The 17387-nt window shown below is 43.8% G+C and overlaps 1 protein-coding gene and 1 long non-coding RNA gene across 4 annotated transcripts; one reads left to right on the top strand and one right to left on the bottom strand.

Moving 5' to 3' along the window:
- Nucleotides 1–1784: 1784 nt before the first annotated feature.
- LOC130381869 (uncharacterized) lies at nt 1785–5055 on the bottom strand. Its single transcript, XR_008895498.1, has 3 exons — nt 5008–5055; nt 4869–4926; nt 1785–4801 (listed from the first exon to the last, which is right to left on the bottom strand). It is a non-coding gene; the product is annotated as an uncharacterized LOC130381869 (long non-coding RNA).
- A 1816-nt stretch (nt 5056–6871) lies between these two features.
- LOC130380308 (zinc finger protein 271-like) lies at nt 6872–15761 on the top strand. Of its 3 annotated transcripts, none has more exons than XM_056587478.1 (7): nt 6872–7292; nt 8234–8366; nt 8854–9125; nt 9304–9367; nt 10999–11282; nt 12321–12387; nt 12896–15761. In XM_056587478.1, the coding sequence occupies exons 1-7, from the start codon at nt 7131–7133 to the stop codon at nt 15148–15150; spliced, it is 3237 nt and encodes a 1078-aa protein (XP_056443453.1). In that variant the 5' UTR covers nt 6872–7130; the 3' UTR covers nt 15151–15761. The 3 variants fall into 3 exon arrangements, with proteins under 3 accessions (XP_056443453.1, XP_056443454.1, XP_056443452.1); XM_056587479.1 differs by having other exon boundaries at nt 9301–9367; nt 12324–12387; XM_056587477.1 differs by having other exon boundaries at nt 9301–9367.
- The last annotated feature ends 1626 nt before the right edge of the window (nt 15762–17387 follow it).

Raw genomic sequence — 17387 nt, 5'->3', positions numbered from 1 at the left:
ACTGCACTGAAGTCATCATAACTTCATAAGTTCTCATTGTCAAATTATTATGAACACTATTATTGTTATTTGAAGCCATGTCAGTCTTGACCAGAGGTGGGTAGGAACGCGCTACATTTACTCCGTTACAAATACTTGAGTAACTTTTTGGATAAATTGTAATTTTAGGAGTAGTTTTATTGCAACATACTTTTACTTTTACTTGAGTAAATATTTGAAGAAAAAACTGTACTTTTACGCCGTTCCATTTGGCTACGTGACGGTCGTTACTTTGTTTTTTTAGATCTTTTCTTTTATTACATGCGAGATCTATTTCTATCACGACGTGAATATTCCTTAGCCCAAGTGAAGGAGTTCAAGTACCTCGGGGTCTTGTTCGCGAGTGGGGGTACTATGGAGCGTGAGATTGGCCGGAGAATCGGAGCAGCGGGGGCGGTATTGCGTTCGCTTTACCGCACCGTTGTTACGAAAAGACAGCTGGGTCGCAAGGCAAAGCTCTCGATCTACCGGTCGATCTTCGTTCCTATCCTCACCTATGGTCATGAGGGTTGGGTGATGGCCGAAAGGACGAGATCGCGGGTACAAGCCGCCGAGAGGCAATTGAATAACGCCTGCACACACACACAGGCACGCACGCACGCACAACGCAGAGTGGTAATCGGGGGAGTTGGGAAAATTCCCTGTGGCCCGTTAACGTTTCGGGGGGCGCCGGGTCAACGTCGCAACCAATTCGGTTGTCTAGAGGGGAGCGCCCCCTCCCGAAATGGCACAGCCCAGGTCGGCCTTGAATTGCGATTGGTCAGAAAGACGTTACAGCTGATGACAACATTGAACTCTCATGCAGGCTTGAACAGAGTGACACACACACACACACACACACACACACACACACACACACACACACACACACACACACACACACACACACACACACACACACACACACACACACACACACACACACACACACACACACACACACACACACACACAATGTTAGTTAACAGTTATACGTGTATTGGTTTTAATTAATATCATTTTGGATAAACCGAATTTATTTTAATTTTATTTAAAGGTTGATGTATTTAATTTTGCAAAGATTTAATTTGTTAATGTTTTAGTTCAAGGGTTATACATTTTTTTTTTAAAGACCTTATTTATTTTATTTAAAAGGATGTTATTTACATTATCTTTATTTGAACATTGCTGTTTTATATTTTGTTGGTGTCTATTTTGTACCGTTTGTGATGCTGTTTATTTAAAAAATAAATCGGAGAAACTCAGTACTTGTACTCTTGAGTACTTGAGTAGTCTTTTCACTGCATACTTTTTTACTCTTACTTGAGTAATTATTTTTACGAGTACTTTTACTTCTACTTGAGTAATTATAATCTTAAAGTAACAGTACTTTTACTTGAGTACATTTTTTAGCTACTCTGCCCTGTGGGTGGTGTGGTCCTCTGTGTCTGCTAGTGTCTATAATAAAGTAATATTTTTGTCGGCATTATCAAACGGAAGAACTTTTATTATGAAGAGCACAGGTCAATGAAGCACGCTAGCCAATAAGAGGACCCGCCCACCGGCGGAAACCAGGGGCCGTATATTCACAAAGCATTTTATCTTACCGCTAGGAGTGCTCCTAACTCGCGCTAAAACATTTTACGTAGGAGTTTTTTCTTAAAAGTTATTCACAAAGCCGCTGAGACCTACTCTTACTAAGGATAAATCACAAAGAGTGAACTAAGAGTGACGCGCCGTTGCTATGGATTACGTCAATTGTCGTGCACGAGTTTAGAAGCGGTCAGTTCGGTGATTGGTTGTTCAGACGAGCCCACTGAATCACCGAAAAACAAGGAAATAGCCTAGGCTAGAAATTAATTAAGTAGTTATAGTGCAGTTAGCAGAATACACGCATGATGACAATTTTGTGCAGACCACGATAATGACGTTGTAGCCTGCACGTTCAAGAGAGAGAGAAAGCAAACAATAAAAATACGTAAAATCTAAAAGAAAATAAATGTTACGAACTACCCAAGTGTTGACTGATTTGTGCCAAGGTGTTTACCTAAAATGTGTTTTCAAAGTGATCCCTAAATGCCTGTCCACTCGGTTCCACACGGCCAAATTCCTTGTAATGTTGATCGCCATCATCATCATCATCATCGTCTGGCTGTGGAATGTTCCTCCGCTTGCAAAGGTTGTGTAGAATGGCACATACAGTGATTACTGTGCTTGCCCTCTCTGGGGTGAGGCGTATTTCGCCGTGGAGGACATGAAACCGACGTTTCATATGCCCAATTCCTCTCTCCACAACATTTCGTGTATGTTTGTGTGCTCGCAAAGAGCCAATAGTGTTTTACGCATAGGACTAAGCGTAATCTGCGTAATCACTTACATGTTACACTTTAACTGTGCTCCCGGTTGTGGATTAAGGTAGGGTGTCTAGAGCCACGTCTTGCATGGATAGTCACCGTCACCCAGCAAGTGACACCCAACTGGTACATCTCAAAAAGCTGCCTCAGACCGCTCACCATTAAAATGCGCGAATCATGGGTAGCTGAAGATCCAGGCCACTTTGCAACAACATCCAGTAGGCTATGTTAAAATTTGCATCAAAAACAACCTGCGTGTTGATGGAATGCACTTTCTTTCCCACTATTGACGAACACGTCCTCGTCTTTTGATGGCGCAATTATTTTTATTTTTTATAAGTTATATATATTTTTTTATAACTTATAATTTTTATAACATTTTATTTCGGGACTAATCGGATTATTCCTGTTAGTCGGGGATGTTATTGCATCGCGCATTAACTCCACAATAAGTTGAATACCCTAACATTTCGTCTCGCAGGCATTTTAAGATTCTTTGTGAATAGGTCTTACTGAGTTAGGAGTCCTCTTGAGGACTTTTAAGCTCTCCTAGATTTAGGTGCTACTTTTAGTCCTAAAATACTTTGTGAATTGCTCTTAGTGAAAAAAGTTAGGAGTCCTAAATTTAAGAGTGACACGCCCATTATTTTTAGGAGTTACTCCTAAATTCGCCAGTTAGGACCTACTTTTAGCCCTAAGATCCTTTGTGAATACGGCCCCAGATATTGAGTGGTAAACTCGTTTCGCTCAGTAAGAACCAAAAAACGAATAAACAAACTGAAATATTGATTTTCGTTTTTTTGACAAAACGTAGAAACGAATAAACAAACTGAAATCTTGATTTTCGTTTTCTTGTCAAAACGAAAAAACGGCTTGTTTTCTGGTTTCTGCTTGCGTCAATTATTCCCAGAAAACAGAGTAATAAAACGTACCTTGCTCCAATCACCGAACTGACCGCTTCTAAACTCGTGCACGAGAATTTACGTAATCCATAGCAACGGCGCGTCACTCTTAGGTCACTCTTTGTGATTTATCCTTAGTAAGAGTAGCCTAGGTCTCAGCGGCTTTGTGAATAACTTTTAAGAAAAAACTCCTACGTAAAATGGTTTAGCGCGAGTTAGGAGCACTCCTAGCGGTAAGATAAAATGCTTTGTGAATACGGCCCCTGATTCGTCTCCCACTCTGTTCAAATAAAAGTGTGCTACTGCTGCAAAGTCTCTTTGCTTTTGTCTTTTTCTTTTCTTTAATGTATTTGGAAATTACCTTTAGTGATGTTAACGAGATCTTATAAATGGCCTAAACACATAAAATGTGTATAATCAGTAGATAAAACACACTGATACAGTCGTTTGCAGTAAAGCACCACATCTCATACGAGTTGTGTATAAGTTGGCAGTTTACAAAGTAAAGCTGCTGCCTTTCGTTCTTTCAGCAGTGAATAAGCCAAGTTGGCAATTTAACGTCCTATAGACTCTGCGTTCTATATACGTTTGCTGTCATCAGTGTGTGGCAGGGCGAGGGGAGAAGCGGGCGTGGGGCGAGGTCACGTTAGGGACCACACCAAGCACAGCCCGTGTTCAGGAGGTTGCAGACAACGCCACCTTGGGACTTTCACCCAAAGATTTAATTTAGGACACGCAAGTAAGTTGACTCTAATGGCAGGAGACGTGGTTCACAGTTTTAACAATATATATTTTATTTAATTAATCCAATGGACTAATCACACAATAAACTGTTCTGACGGAGGCTGATGTGAATGGGGGGACTAGCGAAGGGAAGGGTCCAAATAATATAAATCACCCGGGTAAATGATAATCACACACACAAACACAAATCCCAGGGAAGCACAGCACACAGGAAGAAAAGGGACACCGCCGCCACCACAGACCTCTGTAAAGTAAAACAGACAAGAATCAAACACAATAAAACAAAACTAATACGAAACCAAAACGGGGCAAACAATCAATCCAAACAAAATATCCTTTGCTCAAAAACAGAAAAGAAAGTAAATAAACAAACTATATTCAAAGCAAAAGAAACCCAATGGCCAAGGCGGCACACTTATGAAAAATGGCTGTAACGGTTTCGGCCGTGGTAACACAACGCCAAATCTGTTGCAACGCTGTAGGCAACAGACAACAAACAGCGCTATAAACAAGGACAACAGACAAAGCTGTAAACACAACAGCGGACGGCGCTGTAATTGAAACTGCAGACGAAATATAAAGACAAAGCAGCAGGGTTCAGCCGTTCAGGTTGCTCAGTAGCCGTCCCTCATCTAAAAACAGAATGTATACAATTGGTAAAAATGTTTATTATTGAAATTACCGTATGGGCCCAATGCTGGATTAAAACACACTATACCTGTTGACTCGATTGGCGGCACACTGACGATAACAGGGGGAGGAGCCTACAGCTACATGCGGTACCTACATCCGAACCATTGTTAGCGCTAATATTTAATAATCAGATTGTGCAGACCAAGAGGACACTTACCAACGCAGGCCAACGGGAGTAGCGCACGCTAATAGTGGGGCACGGCAGCTCAAGCGCTCTGCAGCAAAGCAAATGCACCCAAGAGTCAACAACAACCTCAATAGGATCTCAGAAACAAAGCAGCAGCGTAACACCTTACCCGCCGCGAGACAACACTTCGGACCGGAAGTCATGCATGCAATTGAGCGCAGAGAGAGAGAGAGCACCGGGGAGACCTGCCTCCTTTATGTAGCGTTCCCCCTACCGGCTGCTATGCGCACTTCATTGAGTGTCTACTACTACAAGTGTTTAACAATGTTTCACGTGTGTTAGTTTGATATTAAAATCTTTATTGAACGTATCGCATTTCAGACTCAAACGACGTCTGCTGCAGCTTTGTTCTCGTCGTCAGAAGATGATCCACCAGTCAGCACCAATGATGTCAACACCAGTCAAGCATCCTCCCTCTGGCCAAGCACAGTTTGTAAGTTTGTACAGCATATTGTCTCTAATTAAATTGTAAAACTACTGTAATCTGTTGAATTTAACATTGAAAATAAACCTCTTGTTTTACAGTCACCAGGCCTCAATACCAGTGCCAGTAGCCTTGAAGTTGGTGAAACCGACGAAAGCTATCAGCCTGAGTCAACCCTCACGCCCACATCGGCGTCGTCATCACAAGATGAATGTGTAAAGGACTGCCGTGAAAAGATTATTGGCAATTAATTCAGCCTCATGTCACTATTCAAATTCAAACATACTTGTGAGAATAGATGGCCCTTTTCTCTCGCATATTAACAGCCACGTTAACGGTAATACACTATGGGGGAGGTGGACATGTCTGCAAGGAACAACAATCTACACAACAAAGTAGTCGATTGGCCTGGCCTTAGTATCAGACTCAATGGCTCCAGTAGGAATGCAAATGTGAACTAGCTTTATGGGGTCAGAACAGTCTCATTAATAATGAATGCACAGAGAAGGATTCACGAATGTATTTTCTACCCATGACACAATTCTTTCATTTGTGAATAAAAAATACAATGTATCCTATCTCCTGCTTTGTCGACACCAAAGTTCAACATTAGAGACTTAGAAGGAGGTAACTGATAGGCAGCTAACTCATAGTGCAATTTAGACTTATAATAATTAATAAAAATGATGTATGACCGTTATTCTGACAGGGCCTATTGTTTTCATCTAAGGAAACAGTAGCTTAGTAGCTCCGCTTGTGAAATGTTGGTCGTCCAATAATATTATTTCTCGAATATACACTTGGAGCAACACTACTACTACAACAACGTGAATTTGAACCATTTATTACAAGAAATATAAACAAAGATATATGTAAACAATGAAACTTATAGTTCCTCCGGAGCGTCGTCAGCTTCTTTGTGCCCGCACTACTGGCCGTCCGGAGCTGGATATTTTAGTCGGATGGTCTGCACGACGCAAGTAGGTAAAACGACACGACAGCCTCGGCCCAATCTCTCGCCTTGCAGGACCCATTCCAGAAAGTCCCGGTAGGCTGTTAGGCGATATGGTCTAGACAAAACAATGAGCACACAGATAGAGAAAAATGTTCTTTACCGTTCAAAAATATGAGTTGGTTTCTAACGATACAAAGATTAATGAAAAGTGACATTACGATTTAAACATGTTCAATAAAAGGATAATAGAACGGGGAAAGGTTACCTCTTAAGGTTGGGGCACAGTGCACTAAATAAAACAATGAATTTGATAGGTAAACACCACACTGGATTATGTGAGGGGTGCCAGGTAGAGGAGACAGTGGAACATGTTTTAATGAACTGTAGTGGTTATGGGATGGAGAGGGAAAGTATGAAAAATCAATTGAGAGAATTGGGTATGCAGGAGTTTACTTTGGAAAATATTTTAAGATTAATGAAGAGGAATTGTATAAAAGTATTGTTCGGCTTTTTAAGAGAAACAGGGTTATATGATAGGATATAGAGTAGAAAGAATGTGTGAATGAGTGAGTATTTGGATATTTTTTGTTAACTGGATCAGAAGAGGGCGGTAATGAACCAAGTTGTGGATGCCAACCGCCGTAAAACCCCAAGAAGAAGAAGAAGAAAGGTTACCTCCCCTTTCTCTGCTTTGCCCGCCCAGAGAATTTGTCCCGACCGCCCATGAGAAAAGGAGCTACGACCGCGTGGGCTCAGCATACACATTACACACAGTTCTTTCCTGGAGAGACATCATAGCTTGCAAGCATGGCAGTTGCTCAGTGTTGGGATGTACAAATGATCACAAAAATGTATGTTTAGTTCCTTCATCCGAGCCTATTTTCTCTGGAAACGCGCCAAACATTTCACCGACTTCCTCAACTTGGTCCAATACAAAGCTGGACTTGCTGAACGTTTGGAAATGGAGTCCGGATCTGTACCAACTCTCCTCGGCTCAGCTACAAACCTCGGACAAGTAAGTCAACTACCTCTATATTATTGTGTTGCTTTGCTGTATATGGTTACCTTGTTACCCTAGCATTAGCTCTACAGCTACCAGCCCAGTTACTGTCTCTAATGTAAAGGTAGATGGCATCAGGTATGTGTGTGAATACACGCACTGTAATGCGAGTGTTGTACACTTCTGTTATTTGGATAACCGTTCTGTCTGAATGGGCACCTCTGCAAACCAGGGGGATCACACGAGAAGTTCAGCAAAGGGGGTACAGGCACTGATCTCTGCTGCTTAGATACCAAGGGAATGTCCCGAATCTTTAAGAATGTCTGCTCACCCTACTATAAATTAATACAACTGTCTTTTTCCAGCTACGTGACCGCAGTAGTTGTAGCGTTTTCACAACCCTCTACCATCACCTCGTTTTCACTTTGAGCACTCCCCTCCCTCTACCCCTTAAAGAGCGAATTAGCTCTTTTCAGGCTGCACTTGAAAATAAGAATTTGGTTTTTAATTTGCTTGCCTGGGTAAATAAAGGTTGATAATAATAATGACCACCGTTACAGCTCGCAACTTACGGTCTGAAATGTGTCCCCGGATGCAGCATAATGTTATACATCGATCTGGTACGAGTTCACAGGTAGTGAGTTGCGGGTTGGACTGCCATTCCAGGGCCCACTCATATTTTCCCCATCACACCTGATTCAAATCAATGGGTTATTAGCAGATTTCTGCAGAGCTTGATGTAATTCTATTGAGATGATGCAATGAACTTTTCAGATAAACGAAATATGCAAACAAATAAATTATATAAATTCATTTGATCATTTCATAGATCTAATTTTAAGTATTAGGCTAATATAATTCACTAAACATGCTTATCTTATGTCTTCTTACAACTTGCACCTGGAATGCATACAAAGTAAATTGAGTACTAATTTTACCTTGTTGTCTCTACACAGGCCAGCTCATCAAGTGTTTACATTCAGCAGCTTCTCTCAAGGGATGTTGCCTGCCATACAGACCACCTGGAAACACATACTGTAGCCAAACGGCTATCCTTAAAGACTCTGCGGTCCCACTTTACAATTGAAGGTATGTACTTTCCACCCTGAGTACATTTACTTGATGTAGTAGATTCTAGGCAGCATAGATTCTAGGCTGATGCTAGACTCTAACTGCGCTAAAAAGCTCTTTGGAAAAGCATCATGACCAGCGCCCTGTTAAACACGAGTCAAACTTGGGAGTTGTATTTCAAAGATGGAATCAGTCAAGAGCCCAGAAGGGTTTCAGGACAGATGCCACATGAGCTGTTTATTATTCTCAAACATCAATGAATTCACAATGTATAATTGTTAGCTGATCAGCTTACCGTTGTCGCTTGTTATTGTCAAAATAGAATGATTGGCTTGTCTCTCATGTTGTGCTCGGATCATTTTGCGCTGGTGTTCGTTCAGTGTCCTCCACCTGGCCTCCGCTTGAGCTTTGAGTCTAGGGGGGAGGGTGCTGGAGGAGACATCCCTCTCCAAAACTCTGAATCTTTGTCTGCATTACACATTTTAAACCCTCTGTGTCTGCGAAGCCTTTAGAGACCGTAGCGCGCAGCGCAGCGCCACCTCGGAGATTCTGGGTGTGGGCAGCCCTGGCTCCTCCCACATGTCCAGTCACAGTGGGGAGCTGATGATCCTGAGCGTCTACGGTAAAGGGGAGGGCCCACTGGTGGTGGACGGCCATGACACCCTCTTCACCGCGTCTGAATTGGAGGCCCTGAACTCGCTGTCTGCGGACCATAGCGCGGCCAAGTGCCTGGAGCGCGGCGAGCGGCTGGTCTGCCACGAGGAGCTGAGTGTGCAGGTTGGAAATCATCTTCTTATTCAGCATCCAAATGAGAGGCTTCCTCTGTTACAACTCCAGCACACACCCTGAGAAAGCACACTCCTTTATGATTTAATGAGTCATAAGTGGGGATTAAAAACTATTCTGTGCAAATGAAATATTGTCTTGTGTGTGTTTCCTTCTCTGTGGAAAGCAGCAGACCCCAGACACCATTTCAATCAAGGTTGAAGAGGATATAGGTGGAGGCATGCCCGCTGTAGGTAAGTAACACACATTGCAACCATGCAAGCAAACAACCTGGATAAACTGAGAATGTACTCGATTCTAACTGCGCTGAAAAGCCTGGTCCTCTTTGGAAAAGCATCATGACCAGCGCCCTGTTAAACACGAGTCAAACTTGGGAGTTGTATTTCAAAGATGGAATCAGTCAAGAGCCCAGAAGGGTTTCAAGACCGATATCACATGAGCTGGTTTATTATTCTCAAAGATCAATGAATTCACAATTTATGAATGTTAGCTGATCAGCCTACAGGGTAGGACACGTTGTCATTTGTGCTGTGCTCCAATATCCATACTTCCATGAGTTCCCTTAAACGTAGTACACTATCCGTACTCGCATGACTTGTCTCATGTCATGTTGTGCTCGGATCATTTTGCGCTGGTTTTTCGTTCAGTGTCCTCCACCTGGCCCCCGCTTGAGCTTTGAGTATAGGGGGGATGGTGCTGGAGGAGACATCTCTCTCCAAAACTCTGAATCTTTGTCTGCAGTACACATTTTAAACCCTCGGTCTCAATGTTACATAAACATTAGGGCTGTAACAATAAACCAACTCACGATTCGGTTTGTATCAAGATTTTTGACCCACTGTTCGATACATCCCTCGATTTTTTTTTAATCTTAAACAACACTTGTATAACAATAAACTTAATGTAACATTTAATAAAAAATATTTTGGAACACTGATCAGATTTGAACAGAAAGAATACTATTAATGCATCGCTACATTAATAAATAAATAACCAAAGATTGCTGTTGGAGGATGCTTGCAGGTAGGCAAAAACCCTCAACTAGTTTTGTGGTTTAGTCAAATATCCTATTATGGATTCTTATTAGGCTATGTAGCTTAAATAATGACATAATCAGGCCGTATAGAATGCAACATGTTTAATAGCCTAACTTTCAAATAGATGGGGAAAAAACATGAACGTCTGATTCGCGATAACGAGGCACTGTTACGAGTAGCGTATGTATGTGTGTGTGAGTGAGTGACGTCAGCGAGTGAGTGGACGAGTGAGGAGAGCGAACGGTAGTGTGTGTGTCTAGTGAAGAAACAAACGAGTCCGGTAGAATAAAGTACCCATCCTGTCAATAATCGGTGGCCGCTTCATTCCGACCTATAAGCAGACAACTGCCGTTCAAAGCACACAAAACAATAGAGACAGGATCACACGGGCTATTTTTTCGCATTTGTCCCACTCTGGATAAATGTCGTTCATATCGTATAGGAGGACTTCGCAGGCTGTGGAGAAATGCAATCCTCCGTCGCCACGGAGAGCTGTCATCACAGAGAGGGCTTCTCGTCGCAGACTTACGGCATTGATAAGAGGGGGCGGTGTCAGCAGACTATTATTTAGACAGATTATTAGCAAATTTCCATCTGACAATTTGACCGGAGAGTTAGAAAGGGCGTATCGTGCTTCTGCCTTCTCACACCGCGAGACAGGTTTGTGGTTTTGAGTGTCATGATTCCGGTTTCGATATGCATATCGTTACAGCCCTAATAAACATGCATTTAAAAAGTTTATTTCATGTGTACAAATACACACTTCCTCCTTTTATGCAAACAGTGTATCAATACGATTACTTGGTCTTTTTTTCCTCCCTCTGCAGAAGACTGTGATGCCTTTGGAGACCGTAGCACGCAGCGCGGCGCCACCTCAGAGAGTCTGGGTGTGGACGGCCCTGGCTCCTCCCACATGTCCAGTCACAACGGGGAGCTGCGGATCCTGAGCGTCTACGGTAAAGGGGAGGGCCCACTGGCGGTGGACGGCCATGACACCCTCTTCACCGCGTCAGAAGTGGAGGCCCTGAACTCGCTGTCTGCGGACCACAGCGCGGCCAAGAGCCTGGAGCGCGGCGAGCGGCTGGTCTGCCACGAGGAGCTGAGTGTGCAGGTTGGAAATCATCTTCTTATTCAGCATCCAAATGAGAGGCGTCCTCTGCTACAACTCCAGCACACATCCATAGAAAGCACACTCCTTTAGGATTTAATGAGTCGTAAGTGTAGCCTGGCTATTGCCAGACTCGTTGGTCTGGGGAAGCTGCTGTCATTGTCTTCAGCACAAGAGGCTTGATCAACTTGTTCAACTGACTCTGTACGCAAATGTCTGCTTGCCGTCGCTTCCCTTTCGTCATTGTGTTTAACTAGCCAATAGGGTGCCAGGGGGAGAAGCCAACTTTGTGATTGGCGCTGTTGCACCAAAATTGTACCACCTACGTAATTCGCGTTCGAAACATTACGTCATCGTTCGACACGATTGTCCGTTGCTAGGCAGGTTTCAAAAAACGTTCGCTGATGTTGCCAAAGAAGAAATAACAGTAAATAATAGAGTAAATAATACAGACAACACTTTTTTTTACTTTATATTTGTAATGTATTGAATATAGCTAGTAAATTGAGCGTTTTAAATTGTATCATAGTCTAGCTAGCTTGTGTTAATACACTCAGTTTACTAGCTAAATGCCATTTAACAATTACGTCCAATGCAAATATAAAGTTAGCAACGCTAATAAATGTCATTTGTAAAATAAGTGTTATCTGCTTGATGTTATTTCGTCTTGCGACGCTCAATGAATGAGCGCAAATGTTTGAATATTCATGAACCTTCCTACGTCATCGTTAGACGCGATCGTCCGTTGCCAGGCAACGTTCGACGCGATCGTCAGTTGCCAGGCAGGTTTGGAAATTTCGAACGCAGATTACGTAGGCGGTACAAGTTTCGCCCCCAGTACAATTTGGGTGTGACAGCTTCTCCAAAAACGTATCGGAAGCAGAAAGATATGAATTGCTCTTCTCCAGACCCTTCTACAGGGCGAATTCAAATCGCCGTCAGAACAAGTTGGGGGAACCCAGTCTATCGTAAATGGGGATTAACAACTATTCTGAGCAAATGAAAGGAAATGAAAATGTGTTTCCTTCTTTATGTGGAAAGCAGGAGACCCCAGACACCATTTCAATCAAGGTTGAAGACGATATTGGTGGAGGCATGCCCGCTGTAGGTTAGTAATACACATTGCATCCATGCAAGTAAACTGACCTACCAACTGAGAATGTAATCCATTCTAACTGTTCTGGTCCTCTTTTGAAAAGCATCATGACCGGCACCCTGCAAAAACACAAGGACTACTATACAGTTTATAGTAGAATGATTTACATCTTCTTCATGGCAGATGTCAGGAATGCTGAATCCGCTCTGATTCCCAGTATAACTACAGTATTGGTAAAGCAGGTGATCGGAAACCATAGATGACCTGGGTTGTGTCTTGATGACCTCCCCACCTCCTTAAAAGGTGGAGACGTAGCGGTGCCTATTCAGCTGAAGCCTTTGACCCTTGACCCCCCCAAGGGGAACAAGGGAAATGCATAATAAACAAAAAGACGTTAGAAAGAAAGTGTCAAAATATACTTCTTCTAATGCATCAGTGTGTGCAAGTACATGCTGTGTCCCTTTGTGCAAATAATTAATTAATACCATTACTTTCTCTGTCTTTGTTTTCCTCTCTGAAGACGACGGCAATGAATTCAGAGACTGCAGCACGCAGCGCGGCGACACCTCAGAGAGTCTGTGTGTGGACGCCCCTGGCTCCGCCCACATGGCCAGTCACAACGGGGAGCTGCGGATCCTGAGCGTCTACGGAAAAGGGGAGGGCCCACTGGCGGTGGATGGTTTGTGGATGGTTTCTCCCAACAATGCCAATATGATGGTACACATGAGGACCCGACCAAACAAGAAGCCGTACGGGTGCGGCCAATGCAAGAAGCGCTACATACGGGAAGACTTCCTGAAGATCCACATGAGGACTTGCTCTCGGAAGAAGCCCTACAGCTGTGAACAATGCACGAAGAGCTTCAGTCAGAAAGAAAAGCTGAAGAGCCACATGAGGACTCACACCGGGGAGAAACCCTACAGCTGTGACCAATGCACGAAGAGCTTCAGTGAGCTAAACGTACTGAAGAGCCACATGAGGACTCACACCGACGAGAAGCCCTACGGGTGCGACCAATGCATCAAGCGCTACAGATGGAAAGATTCCCTGAGGATCCACAAAATGACTCACTCCGGGGAGAAGCCCTACAGCTGTGACCAATGCACAAAGAGCTTTAGTCAGCAATACGAACTGAAGAACCACATGAGGACCCACACCGGTGAGAAGCCCTACAGCTGTGACCAATGCACGAAGAGCTTCAGTCAGCTAAACGTACTGAAGAACCACATGAGGACTCACACCGACGAGAAGCCCTACGGGTGCGACCAATGCACGAAGCTCTTCAGTCAGAAAGGCAAGCTGAAGAGCCACATGAGGACTCACACCGGAGAGAAGCCCTACAGGTGTGACCAATGCACGAAGCGCTTCAGTCAGAAAGCCCACCTGAAGATCCACATGAAGACTCACACCGGGGAGAAGCCCTACAGGTGTGACCAATGCACAAAGCGCTTCAGTCAAAGTGACTACCTGAAGAGCCACATGAAGACTCACACCGGGGAGAAACCCTACAGCTGTGACCAATGCACGAAGCGCTTCAGCCGTAGCTCGTACCTGAAGATCCACATGAGAACGCACTCCGGGGAGAAGCCCTACAGCTGTGACCAATGCACGAAGAGCTTCAGTCTGCAAAACGTACTGAAGCGCCACATGAAGACTCACACTGGGGAGAAACCCTACAGCTGTGACCAATGCACTAAGAGCTTCAGCCAGAGCTCGTCCCTGAACGTCCACATGAGGACTCACACCGACGAGAAGCCCTACGGGTGCGACCAATGCACGAAGCGCTACAGAGGGAAAGATTCCCTGAGGATCCATAAAATGACTCACTCCGGGGAGAAGCCCTACAGCTGTGACCAATGCACGAAGAGCTTCAGTCAGCAAAAGGTACTGAAGAGCCACATGAAGACTCACACCGGGGAGAAACCCTACAGCTGTGACCAATGCATGAAGAGCTTCAGCCGGCAAAACGACCTGAAGAACCACATGAGGACTCACACCGGCGAGAAGCCCTACAGCTGTGACCAATGCACGAAGAGCTTCAGTCAAAGTAACGAACTGAAGGGCCACATGAGGACTCACACCGGTGAGAAGCCCTACGGGTGTGACCAATGCACGAAGCGCTTCAGTGAAAGTGGAAACCTGAAGAGCCACATGAGGACTCACACCGGCGAGAAGCCCTACAGGTGTGACCAATGCACGAAGCGCTTCAGCCATAGCGTGTCCCTCAACGTCCACATGAGGACTCACACCGACGAGAAGCCCTACGGGTGTGACCAATGCACGAAGCGCTTCAGTTCGAAAGGCATGCTGAAGATCCACATTAGGACTCACACCGGCGAGAAGCCCTACAGGTGTGACCAATGCACGAAGCGCTTCAGCCAGAGCTCGTCCCTGAACGTCCACATGAGGACTCACACCGACGAGAAGCCCTACGGGTGTGACCAATGCACGAAGCGCTTCAGTTCGAAAGGCATGCTGAAGATCCACATTAGGACTCACACCGGCGAGAAGCCCTACAGGTGTGACCAATGCACGAAGCGCTTCAGCCAGAGCTCGTCCCTGAACGTCCACATGAGGACTCACACCGACGAGAAGCCCTACGGGTGTGACCAATGCACGAAGCGCTTCAGTTCGAAAGGCATGCTGAAGATCCACATTAGGACTCACACCGGCGAGAAGCCCTACAGTTGCGACCAATGCACAAAGCGCTTCGCTCGGCATGACACCCTGAACGTCCACATGAAGACTCACAGCGGCGAGAAGTTTAATTTCTAACGCAAGGTTAGTTTTATTTCTAACGTTATGGGAATCAGGCCCTTTGTCCAAAATTCCGAACTACCACGTCAAAGGGATTCTTTGACGCCTGTATCCAGGTGCTGTTTTTTTTCATCATGATTAAACGCTTTCCAACTTTGATTCGCCATGTTTTTATTTTTGAGAAATGATGTCTGTGATGAAGAATGACTTAGTTCTCGGACACTTCTGACTGCAAAACATTTGATTTATTTTTAGAGCTTAATCATGGGAAGAAACAGGCAGCAAATTGACCAAGCATTTGTTCAGTAAGTTGCAAATGCAAACTATCTTAATGCCTTTTAATTAGAGGGGACGGGAGGTATCTCTAGGTCCAAGGAGAATGTATATAAATTACTTTAAATTGATTAATTATATAAACAGGGTTCATGTAATTTGTATACAATTGTATATTGAAGTTACGTTTTGATATTTCCACAACTATGTCATTACCTCTACCTTGGTTATTAGAAAAAGCCTGCAAAGTTCACCTGTGAAATAGACTGCAATTAAACCCCACATTATACATGATTGTGTTCATTTCACTAACCTTTTGTCATGTCCTTAATGCCAACTACCTCTTGTTTTGACTTTCTAATCGTTGTCTTTCTACTGCCATTATTTTCTAATTCATATCTTGTACTACAATAGGCAATCGTGGTTGAAGAGGATCCACTTAAAAAAGGTCCCTGGTTAAATGTCTAGATCTCGATGCTTGAGTCAGTTCATGCAGGTCCTCCTAGAGTGCAGCATTATTCTAATGGGACAGAGGAAGATTCCTAGCATTGGTCACCCTTCACTCCTTGTTTGCCGTGGCGGCTGGTGATCTGGGGCCGTTTTCACAAAGGATTTTAGGGCTAAAAGTAGGTCCTAACTGGCGAATTTAGGAGTAACTCCTAAAAATAATGGGTGTGTCACTCTTAAATTTAGGACTCCTAACTTTTTTGACTAAGAGCAATTCACAAAGTATTTTAGGCCTAAAAGTAGCACCTAAGTCTAGGAGAGCTTAAAAGTCCTCAAGAGGACTCCTAACTCAGTAAGACCTATTCACAAAGAATCGTAAATGCCTGCGAGACGAAATTTTAGGGTATTAAACTTGTTGTGGAGTTGATCGCAATGCAATAACGTCCCCGACTAACAGGAATAATCCGATTAGTCCCGAAATAAAATGTTTAGCCATACTACGTTATTTAGCAACAGGTGCAATGCAACTTTGCAATGCCGACGACTTAAAAATATCGCAACCATCAGTCAGCCGTGCCATAAACTTTCCTTTGGACATTCAACAATTACACAGGATCAAAGCCAACTTCATGGCAATTGCAGGTATGCCCAGTGTGGTCGGTGCTATTGACGGGACGCACATAAAAATAATTGCGCCATCAAAAGACGAGGACGTGTTCGTCAATAGGAAGAAAGTGCATTCCATCAACACGCAGGTTGTTTTTGATGCAAATTTTAACATAGCCTATTGGATGTTGCTGCAAAGTGGCCTGGATCTTCAGCTACCCTTGATTCGTGCATTTTAATGGAGAGCGTTCTGAGGCAGCTTTTTGAGATCTACCAGTTGGGTGTCACTTGCTGGGAGACAGTGACTATCCATGCAAGACGTGGCTCTAGACACCCTACCTCAATCCACAACCGGGAGCACAGTTTAAGTATAACATGTAAGTGATTACGCATATTACGCTTCGTCCTACGTGTAAAACACATCGTATTGGCTCTTTGACGCCTTTTATTTGTTGAATCCATATTTATTATTGTTTACTGATTTCTTCCATATATGCTAGAGCACACAAAAATACATGAAATGTTGTGGAGAGAGGAATTGGGCAGGTGAAACGTCGGTTCATGTCCTCCACGGCGAAATACGCCTCACCCCAGAGAGAGGGCAAGCACAGTCATTAATGTATGTGCCATTCTACTCAACCTCTGCAAGCGGAGGAACATTCCACACCCAGACGATGATGATGGCGATCACCATGACAATGAATTTGGCCGGCATTTAGGGATCACTTTGAAAACACATTTTAGGTAAACACCTTGGCACAAATCAGTCAACACTTGTGTAGTTCATAACATTTATTTTCTTTTGAATTTTACGTATTTTTATTGTTTGCTTTCTTTCTCTCTTGAACGTGCAGGCTACAACGTCATTATCGTGGTCTGCACAAAATAGTCATGCGTGTATTCTGCTAACTGCACTATAACTATTTAAT

This window comes from Gadus chalcogrammus, chromosome 4 (assembly GCF_026213295.1).
Source record: "Gadus chalcogrammus isolate NIFS_2021 chromosome 4, NIFS_Gcha_1.0, whole genome shotgun sequence".
NCBI lineage: Eukaryota > Metazoa > Chordata > Actinopteri > Gadiformes > Gadidae > Gadus > Gadus chalcogrammus.
Note: the sequence above shows the minus strand (reverse complement) of the source record. Positions and strands in the feature narration are given on the sequence as shown.

Bases quoted from the DNA above. Each gene is read 5' to 3' on its own strand.
- LOC130380308 (XM_056587477.1), top strand. From the start codon at position 7,131: ATGTTTAGTTCCTTCATCCGAGCCTATTTTCTCTGGAAACGCGCCAAA. The intron at 7,293-8,233 runs GTAAGTCAACTA...GTCTCTACACAG, and splicing joins CAGCTACAAACCTCGGACAA to GCCAGCTCATCAAGTGTTTA. The intron at 9,126-9,300 runs GTTGGAAATCAT...CTCTGTGGAAAG, and splicing joins ACGAGGAGCTGAGTGTGCAG to CAGCAGACCCCAGACACCAT.